Source organism: Nannospalax galili, unplaced genomic scaffold (assembly GCF_000622305.1).
Source record: "Nannospalax galili isolate Female #2095 unplaced genomic scaffold, S.galili_v1.0 scaffold393, whole genome shotgun sequence".
Lineage (NCBI taxonomy): Eukaryota > Metazoa > Chordata > Mammalia > Rodentia > Spalacidae > Nannospalax > Nannospalax galili.
The window spans coordinates 246,811-258,083 of record NW_008333371.1 but is presented as its reverse complement, the minus strand read 5'-3'; the positions used below and the strand labels follow the sequence as shown (position 1 = coordinate 258,083).

The 11,273-nt window shown below is 35.5% G+C and overlaps 1 protein-coding gene across 1 annotated transcript in view; it reads left to right on the top strand.

Moving 5' to 3' along the window:
* The window catches only part of Ttc37 (tetratricopeptide repeat domain 37), a gene marked incomplete in the record, with an annotated part of 120,039 nt that extends 109,908 nt beyond the window's left edge, over nt 1-10,131 (top strand). The window contains 3 exon segments of the mRNA XM_029561059.1: nt 5,023-5,153; nt 7,172-7,295; nt 9,319-10,131. Coding sequence (XP_029416919.1) covers nt 5,023-5,153; nt 7,172-7,295; nt 9,319-9,393 — 330 coding nt within the window.
* Nucleotides 10,132-11,273: the final 1,142 nt, after the last annotated feature.

Here is an 11,273-nt window from a genome sequence, read left to right as displayed (position 1 = left end):
GGATAAATCAAGAATGATTGTGGCCATGCATGTTTGCAAACACATGGAAAGATATTACATGGAAAGATACATAAGAAATACAATGGCAGTTAATTTGAATAGGACTGGGGCTTTTAAGGAGTGGTAGAAGAGAATTTTTAATTTCATATCTTTTGATAGTATTTGAATTTTTATCATATTCATATGGTTTGTAGTTAAAAGATAAGCTGTTATTCTTTCTGTTTTACAGAGAAGAGTTTATTTTAGGCAGACTGAAATAAATTTTGCTTTTTGTAAGTAATCTGTACAAATGTTATTTATTCACTTTATGCATTTTGACTAAGAAGTTAAAGAACTGGTAGAAGTTTTCGGCTTTGATGTCATTACTGTAGATCCATGGGCCATGTTTTGTTCTTCCTCCCTGGTTTTACCAATGCTTTGCATAAAGATGCTCCATAGTAAATGGTTTTTGAACAAATGAATAAATAATAATATAGCCAAACAGGAGATGATTTGGCTGGAAAGAAAAAATGGAAACCGTTATTGTAGATTATCTGGCATTCTATTTTATTTGTCCCATATTTAGATTTTACCAGAGTCTATAAGACCTTAGAAACTGCTGAGCTATCAAATATGTGAACAAGAGAAAGAGATACTTTTTTAGCCCAACAGCATTCATTACTTATAAATATCAGTTGGAGTTTTTAATTCTCAGAAATTAAATCTCACCTGGAATAAAACAAATTAATAATAGTTTTAGCAATAGAAAACCAGTACAGCACCAGATTTAGTGCTTTATGCAATAACTTAGTTAATAGTTATAGTCACCTTATTTCACAGATGTGGAAGTTAGTGTGTTGTTTAGTGATAAGCACATGTCTCCCCTGCCCCCTGACTACTACCACCATAAAACAAAATGTTTTCTCTAAGGACCAATGTTGTGATTTTACAGTTAGTACTTACGGAATCCTTAGCTAGTTCACTGTTGAGAGCCTTTTTCCTGTTTTCCACGAATGCCTGCTTTACCTTCTTGTGGTTTTTTTGTATATATCAAATGAAGCAACATTTACAAATACATAAACCTTAAAGCACTAACTAAATTTAATTTGTTCTTGTTAGAAGCTTTGCCACCTAGCTTTACTAGAAAGGAATAAAATAGATGCCATATTTCTATGGAAATGTAAAACATTGACAGAGGAATTGAGTGTTAAAATAAGACTGTGATAACATGTATGATAACAAATATGTGAACAGATACTAAGTTAAAAAAAAGTCAGGATATTGGACATCACTTGCAACCATGAGAAATCAGATCAGGAAATGTTTTTGAGGCAGAGGTTAGCCTATAAGGAAGCTATAAAAGCACCGGAGGAGTGGAATTGAGAAGGAAGGGGGAGAAGTTTCTTGGGCAGAGGTGTTGGCTCCCCACTTTTCCACTGGCTCTTTTCTACACACACGTACAAGGTGAGGGTTGCTGCCAGACAGGGATCTTTGATATGTTTCTTTTTGAGCTATGCACACGTGTTTGAAAGTGTTAGATAGGTAACTGACATGTTTCAGAGGCTGTGGCAATCAGCCTTAGGTTTTAATGTGAAGAAGAAATGTGCTAAAGTTCTGAGAAATAACTTCTTGTTTCTGGGAGAAAGTGACCAACAGTGGTTGAATTTCAAGGCGGGCAGGAATATCTGCTTATATGCAGGGAGTACGGTAAAATTTTAGCTCACATTTTGCATATGGATCTTTCCTGGGCTCTCCATGGATGGTATAATGCTGTTGATTCTGGGAAGCAGCAGGTAGCTATACTTTCCATTCAGCCATGTGATCATGAGGATAAGCAACTAGTGCTCTACAGTGTACTTTGTTGCTAAGCTGAAATGTTTGGTAGGTAATGTGTCTTAAATGTATTTTTGGCTTAATGATATTAATAACTTATTTTATTGAGACATAACTCCATCAAAAGTAGAGCAGCATAAGTGATTGAAGTGTTGAAAGATAGAGTACATCTGTGCATCTGCCCAAATAAGTAGGGCTGTGTCCCATGACATCACACAGGGCTCCACACTTGAACTAATGCTCTGTAGTTGCCACCTTGAAATTCTTAATACTTTTTGAACAGACCTAGACTTTTATTTTTGTACTAGACCCTACAGTTTTTGTAGCTAGAACTGTAGATAAGTAACTTCTTGTTGAGTGTCTCTGATAAAGCTAGCATGAGAAAGATCACTTTAAATAGCTTTCAGGCCTGGTGAGTATAATATCAATCACCTCTTACCATGGTACTAATCAAATACTTAGGAAAATTTACTGAGGACCTGAAAATACTCTTAGCAAGAAGCCGTGGAAGTGCAGTGCAGGAGCAGCAAGCCATCAGCAGCTGTCCCTAACCACAGCCATACCTGAGAGAGGAGGGGGTTGGTGAGAGGATGCAGATAGCACCTTTGTGTGGTGGTTGAAGTGTTGAAAGAATAGAGCACATTTTGGTTGAGACAGTTAGTGAATGGATAAATGATTATGAGTCATGAGGTCTACTATAATCTGTATACAGGAACAAAGAAAAGGTCTTTTTCAAATAATAAATTTTAAAGACATAGGGAAGACAAAAAGTGCATTCTGATTATATTATTATGATTCTGTAATAAATGTTTTTATATAATCAGCTTTGATCTAACCTTATAGAGTATTTTATTTATTAGAAATTTGAGAATATATTTAAAAGAATTAGTGAAAGTTTTGGTTACTAGGTTTTATGTGTGTATGTGCATGTGTGTTCATGTGTGTGGGTGCACATGTACATGAAGACCAGAGTTTGGTCTCCTGTGTCTTCCTCAGTTTCTTTCAACTTTATATATTGAAGCAAGGTCTCAAGTGAAAACAGAAATTGCCAATTTTACTAGTCCCACTCAGCTAGTCTGCCTCCATCTCCTGTCTCTGCAGCTCTAGCACTGGGATTACAGGCAAGGCACCAGGGTCCACTCCACCGTGCAGCATTTGTGTGGGTGCTAGAGATCTGAAATCAGATCCTCACACTTGCACAGCAAGTGCTTTATCCAGCGCTATCTCCCTAGCCTGTTACTAGGCTTTACAAAAGCATTAGAAATAGTTTAATTACTGTTCTTTGTCTTATTTTCTTTGTTAGGTGCACTTCATTCCCTTTGTTTTCATGTGTAGACGATATACCTTTGCATACTCATTACGCATTAAGCCTCTTCCTCAATTACATAAGTTGGTCTTGCCTACACTGTACTCAGAGGCTATTGCCCTAAACATGTTTTCTTAAAATTTAGTGTTTGAAATAGATGATATGTTATATTGACTATATTAAAATGTGAAAACGACTATGAACTATGTATTCACCCATTATATTGAATATTAAAATGAATATTCTGGGTACTTGTGATTAAAAGATATTGGTACAATTTGAGGATTTTTTTTTATTTGTTTTTTGTTTGTTTTTGAGATAGGGTCTCATGTAACCTTGTTTAGCCTCAAATTGCTGTGTTACCAAGGGTGACTGTTCTAGTTTGTTTCTCCATTGCTGTGACAAGACACTCTTGGGAAGGAAAGGGTTTATTTATCTTATATCGCCCAGGTCACAGTTCCTCAGGGAGCACAAGGTAGGAACTCAGGGCAGGAACCTGGAGGCAGGAGCTAAAGCACAGGCCATGGAAGAACGATGCTTACTAGCTTACTCCTCTGTCCCTGCTCATAGGCCCACCTACCCAGGGGTGGCACCACCACCCTGGGCTGGACCCTCCCATATCACTCAATAATCAAGATGCCTCACAGACATGGCCATAGATCAGTCCAATGGAGGCAATTCCCCAGTTGAGCTCCCTTAACCCAGGTGTGTCACGTTGACACTAAAGCTATCCAGCATAATGACCTTGAACTTTTAAGCCTCCTGTCTCCACCTGCTAAGATTGCTGGCCTGTGCTGCTGCATCCAGTTTATGCAGTGCTGGGGTGGAAGTGTGATTGAGCACCCTCAGGGCTGACCATGTTACAGTCCTAGCAGACAGACCTCAGCAACTTAAACTAGAGGCAGTTGACTCAAAGTGTGAGAATAGAGAAGTTTGGCCCAGCTACACCAGGATTTGGGTTTGAGATAAAGGTCAGCGTGTACCTGGCCGCTGTTGCTAACTGCTTGTTTCTGGCCTCTATACTTTCCACTCTGCTTGGCTTGCACCTGCAGGAAGAAACTGTTGGGGACTTTCCACCCCTGAGCTGACAAGGATATGTTTTTTTCTGTATAAAACCTACCCTGAGAAAAATTCAGCCTGCGCTTGTAGTTGCCAGTGGGCTATGAAGACTTTCTTTTGGCAATACTCTGTATCTGAGCAGTCTTCTCTGGTGGGACACCTCACAGCAGAGGCCAGTGCTTCAGGCATGCTAGTCAATCACTCCACCAAATGCAGCTATATCCACAGCCCCAATGTGAGATTTTATTACAGTTTTTCTTTTTTCTTTGTTAACACTTATTTTTCAGTGATTTTTTTTCTTAAAAAGTTCATGCTGTTTTTACATTAGTACTTATTTAAAACTTGTTTGTAACCAAAGTAATAACCATTTCTCCCACACAGTGTCATTATTTCTTTTCAGTATTAATGACTTTAATTATTCTTTCATCTGCTTCATTCTTTATGTATTGTGATTTTATTAAAATATTTCATTTCAGGTTTTTTCCACTTTTTATAAGTAGAATTTTTTATTTATCACTATTAAAGAGTTAATCATGTAAATTTGGTAGACCAAAGAAAAGATTACTAGCTGATGGGCTCAATTCACCTATAATGTATATTTTCTTTTAACAAGTGAAAATGATGCTTTGTTGTTTTTGAGATCTTCTTTTATCTTGGTCTACTACGGTTTTGTAGGTCTTTAAGGGCAGGGATGAGATCTTAGATCATTTTTAGTGATTATAATTATGCTCCTTGTATTTATATTGTGATTTAGATAAGTAGATTCAATAAATGAGAACCAAGTTATGTATTTTTGTAAGTAAATGTGTTAAATCTTTGAGCTAATATTTTTTACCCTTTCACAGGCTAATATTTCAGGTGATCACTGGTCGTCCTTGGTTCAAGAAGCTACAACGGAGGCTTTGAAACTGTGCTTTTGTCCACTGGCCATCTTTTTACAAGCTTTATTACAATTCAACCGCAAAATGGGGGCAAGGTATGAGAAATGTTCTTTTTTTTTTTTTTATTGGAAATCCTATGTCATTTTAAAGGCTCTTAGGAAACAAAGATTTATAACTAGCTAGATAAAGTAGTTTAACCAGCTTTGGAATATTCCTGTATCTTTACTTTAGAACAGATGGTTTTGTTTTATAGAAAGGAAGAAAATAATTTAACAAAAAATGGTACTGTAAATACAAAAGTGACAGCATTTCAAATGTATGTGTCCTTGAGGTCCTTTGTTGTCTGCTATTTTAGCATGAGCCAGCATTGTGATGTAGATTCTAGAAACAGACAAGATCCAAATGACCCAAGTTCAAGGTTATAGTAAAAGACATTCTTGCTTATTCAGTAAACTATGGGAAAAGTAATGAATGTTGAAAAAATAAACATATCTTTTGTAAATAATGTGCTTTCATGTCAAGTGTATTCAAAGGCTATTCAGATTAAAACATAAAACTTACTATTTTTATTAGAGGTTGGGATAGAATCACAATAAATATGAAGAAAATTACTTAGAGGTCATATGGGTGAAAAAACAGGCAAAAGTCTTTAAATTTATTTATTTATTTGTTTTGTGACAGGGTCTCCCTGTAGCCCCAGCTGGCCTGGAATTTGCTGTATAGCCCAGGTGAGCTTGGATCGTATAGAGATCCATGCTCTGCCTTCTGAGTGCTGGGATTAAAGGCATGCCTAGCCCCAAAGTGTTGAAAAAAAAATAAAAATAACATCTAGCTCTAATAACAAACCACCATAAGTAAAACAATGATTTAGGAACAAACATTATTGAAGTATAATAGGTATTATAGAAATAGAGCTTAATATGTATAAATATATGGCAAAACCTCACAAGACAAGACTGAAGGAAGAATTAAAATCCTATAACTATCAGAAACTGCAGCATATGTATTGAGTACAGCATATGTACTGAGCGTGAGTGTGTGTGTGTGTGTGTGTGTGTGTGTGTGTGTGTGTGCACGTGCGCTTCCACCTGAAAACTTGCTCATGAACTCTTTCTGCTAGTGCACACTGAGTGACTTCAGGGGCATTAGCTCTCATCCCCATGGAATCTTGTCCTTCTTAGAATTTTATCACTTCCAAAAATTAGCCTCCAAAATATAGTCTAAGAAGAAACCGATTATGATGTGATTCTTGTGCAGAAACTTCTTCAAGGCAAATCCTTTCCTTCCTGCTCAGAGCAATTACCAGTTGCACCATCCTTCTGTGTAGCAGTTCTGACGTTACTACTGTTTTATGTTGTTTCTGAGAGTCATAAGTGGTAGTAAATTAGAAAAGAAAAAAATCAGCACAACCTTACATCAGCTTACAATTATATGAATTGTGTTCATCTATTGTACATATCCTTGAAAACATACACTAAAAGCCTGATTTTACACACACAGCCTCTTATACAAATATTAAATATTTCTTTTTCTCCTATGTATCATAATTGTATTACTGGTTAATTGAGGATTTTTTTGTTTGTTTGTTTGTTTTTTAAGATAGGGTCTTACTACGCAGCCCAGGCTGGCCTGGAACTTATGATCCTTCTACTTCAGCCTCCCAAATACTGAGATTACAGACATGTGCCACTGTGCCTGGCCAATTTTCTCCCTACTGTCAAAAAAGGTTTCAGGTAGAACCCAAAAGTACTCATAGAATTAGGAATCTTTTCCCATTGTATTTGAAATGGACTTTAAGTTGCTTGTCTGCAGGAGAATAAGACTAGCGATAAGATTTTGAATATTAATTATGGTCACATGTTATTTGTTCATAACAAACATTTAATAAATATTAACCATTATTATTACCTTTATTATCTGAATAAAAATCATGAAGTAATCAGATAACATCTTTAAAAGAATGAGAAAAATAATGTACATATAATATTGGTATATAAAATATCTCATAGTAAGTTAAAAGAATGAGAAAAATAATGTACGTATAAGATTGGTATATAAAATATCTCATAGTAATTTAAATGCTTTTTACTAAATGTAAATATCTTTCTCCCAGGGAGACACGGCGACTTTTGGAGAGAGTAGTGTATCAGCCTGGATATCCCAATTCTATTGTATCCACTGCACGTTGGTACCTGTTGAGACACCTGCATGCCAAAAATGACTATGAGCTTATTGATGTAAGGCATTAATTGTATTTAAGATATTAGTTTTTTTTTTCAAAATTATTCTTCATTATTATTGAAATTTTAAACGATGAGCACTATAATTCTTTGGCCCCAATACTTCAGTGATTGACTGTTCTTGCATCTATTAAAAGTAGAAAAATAATTACTTGCATGGCTTGAAGGTTAAATGTATAGATAGCTTGGTGTTTGACAATGGGTTTGTTTTAAACTTCCTATTTTGGTATTGTAATAGTGAAAGTTAAGATTCTTTGACATGAATAACAGAGGTATTTTGAGCTATGCTCAGAATTAGTTTAGTATAGATTCAACTTGTGTATGTGCAAGATGCTTTATTTGGGGAAGCCATACTAAATTTTCTTTGTGATAATCATTTCAAAGTCCAGAAACTGAACTAATATCTAATACTAAAGGTAGAGGGCATTGGTTTAAAAATCTTTCTGTGAAGATCAGTTGTGAGCTATGTTCTACATAATCACATACTAGGGCCAACAGGATGGCTTAGTGGGTAAATGCATTTGCCACATAACCCTGATGACAAGTTGTCCTCTTACACCTACACATGTGTATACACACACACATACACACACACGCACACACACACACACACACACACACACAAATAAATAAAATTTATGTTTCTGCCAGTGTTTTTAAAATGTTCTTATTTATGACTTTTTTGTTCTGTTACTATATAAAATTTCATGAAATTGTTACCATCTTGGAACATGGAATTTGAGATAACCTCATGTTCTGAGCATGCTCACTCATACTTGGCTCCAGGATAAATTATCTTTTAGCCACTTACAAAAACTGCATATTAGCCATAGGTGACAAGAAAGTTTAATTTTTCATTTTCTGTAATAATACATGGCAGATTCATGGTTATTCTCACATGCCTATTTTTGTAAGCTTGGTTAGTCTCACATGCATTTTTATAAGCTTTCTTAAAGGAGATGGGTAAAATGTTAGGGAGCTTGCCTAATTGTAGTATTTCATCTCTGAACCATTAAGATCATGACAAATGTAAAAGTCATTCATTAGATATACAGAAATTTATGAAAAGTTGAGGTGCTAGTCTAAAGTCCTTACCTGGTAAAACAGGTAGTTCATTACATGTCTGTTACATTTCTGAACATCCTTTGAGCAGGGGTCCCAAATGCTCTTTTTTCCACATAATCTTTTCAAAGATATTTATATAGTGAACAGTCTTGGGAGACAGATAATGCTCCTCTCCAGAATAAATGGTACACATTAATGTACAACATTAAGTTGCCCCCTTATTAAAACAAAAACTAAACTTGAGTCTCCTAGGCTCAGGGTTCCTCTTGTGTAACTCCACTCACTAACTAGGTGGGAAACTATATATCCGTCCATATCATTGCTGTGAGAGACTTAGAGGACAAAGGGCATAGATGCAATATGTTGATGTTCATGTACTGTTAGTAATAAAGACCTTTGTCTGACCAGGGAGTCTTGTGTCATTTGGCAGCATCTTGAAATTGTGACACGCTGTCTTATTCGTTTGCAAACAGACCTAAGTTCCAGACCGTTCATAGTACTTGACAATGGACAAGCAGAAAATATAGCTGAGTGATCAGTTGTAATTGATTTTTTAGCTTGTAGAATTTGTGAAAATAATGAAAAGCTTCTTGATAAACCTAAAACTTAGAGTCTTGAGCCTATACCATGGTTTTAAACAGGAGCCACAACATATAGACAGTTCTCTATATAAAGAAGACATATGGAGTAAGAGTTTAGAGGTGACAGGAATGTAAACAAAACTTAATTTTATGAAAAACTGACAGATGTAACAATCAAAATGTTGACATCTTTACTAGTAAATTGTGTTTCTTATGTTAACGTTAGTTGAGTAATTTATTTCAGCAAAAGTAAAAGATTATATACAGTTGTGTTTTCTTTAGTATTTCCTTTTGAATTTGCAGCCCTTTGGAAGCTAATAAGCACAGATATTGTTGATAAACAAAACACTAAGATTCTATGTGATTTCCAATAGGTGTTGGTGAAGAACGCTGAAACTCACAGTGATAAAAGAGCACTGGAACTGAATCAGAAGCTGTCTTCACAGTAGCAGTGGATTTTTAGACTTACAGTAAGGAATCAAAGAAAAAGCTTAAGGATGAAACAGCAAATCAAGCATTCTCACCAGAACAAAATATTTCAAAACTATCATCTGTTTATTTTTATCATCCATTCTTTTTCACTTTTTTTAATACAAAGAAATTGAAGATATGAAGTTAAAGATGTAATTTTCCAGTAGCTTGATGTGAGTTTAACCAGAAAACATCTCTGATTTGGTCTACAAGGAAAGGAAAACCCAGATTCCCTTAGTTATTCAACAAATACTTGTAAACCATTATTTTTTGCACATTGCGTGGTGCATAATTGGGTATCTTTTTGGGTTATCCCTTATAATAAAGGCTTTGTAGCCATTTTATAAGTATGTAAAAGCAGAATTTTCATTTGTTAAAATATATCCAGCGATTTTATTTCTCCTTTAAATTCTAGGATTCTGTAGGAAAGTCCTCAGTGAAATCCCTGTGATCTTGTAGTCTGTTCTGTTTTGCTAGTTTCATCTCAGACCCTATTGAAGAAGCATAATGTGATGCTGTAAGTCTTTGATTGCTTGTAGATGTCTGTAAAATTCAAAATGCCCGGGTATATGGCTGCATTTAAAAACAGTAATGGAAAAACTTGGAAAATAATGTTGATAATATTTAATTGATCATGCAATTCCTTCAATCATGATAAAAGACATGAACTTTCTGAAATAAAAAAAGTCAGTGACTTATTTTCTTTATAATATCAATATGAGACATAATTTCTAATTTTCATGCTTTAAAATTTAAAAGGAGAGTTACCTATTTTTTAAGAAATTCTTTACATATTTAAAGAAACTGCATGTTGCCTACTTTGGATTTTCAGCCTTAAACATATTTTCAAACATATACATATTTATTGTGCAAAAAAGTATTCATATAGTATATGTGGTTTTCTCAACTGGTAGACTCACAATATTGCTTTGTGAAATAATATGAATTGATAATATTTTACAATTAAATTGTACTTCAGAAGTTAATGTATTAAACAGAATTGTAATTTGGTATTTCCCAAGTCCCATGGAACAGAGGCTGTACAGTCAAAATCCTTCAGGATGGGAGGCCTGGGAAATGCCTAAGGCAGTCTAACGTTGAGATTTGTGACCCACACGATTGACTTAGTGGTTCTTCTCTATGTTTCTTCAATAACATTGAACACATACTTTTTTGCTTCTTTCTTCTTCATCCTCCTTTTGCACTGATTCAGTGCTTTTATAGCCTGACCCAAAGACAGCCAGAGATGCACTGTAGAATGTGGCCTGTGTGGTCTGATGCCACAGTCTTCCATTTCCTCATCCTGACTGGGCTGGCGGCAACTGCCTGCGTGCTTGAGATACAGTTCTTGTCATTTACCTGCTTTCTGGGGATGTCACTTGCTTCACAAGATTACTGCCTTTCCTCATTTAGAGTGTTCAACTCATTTTTGGCTTAGAAAATAAATTCACTTAAGATCTTTGTACCTGAAGATCACTTGTGTGGTTAGCCATAGCTCCAGGATGTAGTAGTTGATTCTTTTGCCAAATTCTGACTCCCAGGAACCTCTGACCTGAATTTTCTAGAAAGTAGCATTGGTAAAAATACCTTAGTACCAGCTCAAACATGTGCACATTCTTTTTTTGTTTGTTGTTTTCTCTTCAGATTGCTGCCCAGTGGCTGTGAGCCTCAATCATGTGATTTAAAAAAATATTTTATTATTTTTACTTTATGTGCATGAGTGTCTTGCCTGCATGTATGTAAGTGCACCTGTGTTATACAGTGCCCTCAGAGTTGGATCCCCTGGAACTGGAGTTAAAGATGGTTGTTAGCTGCCATGTAGGTGCTGGGTCCTCTGCAAGAACAGTCAGTCCTCTTA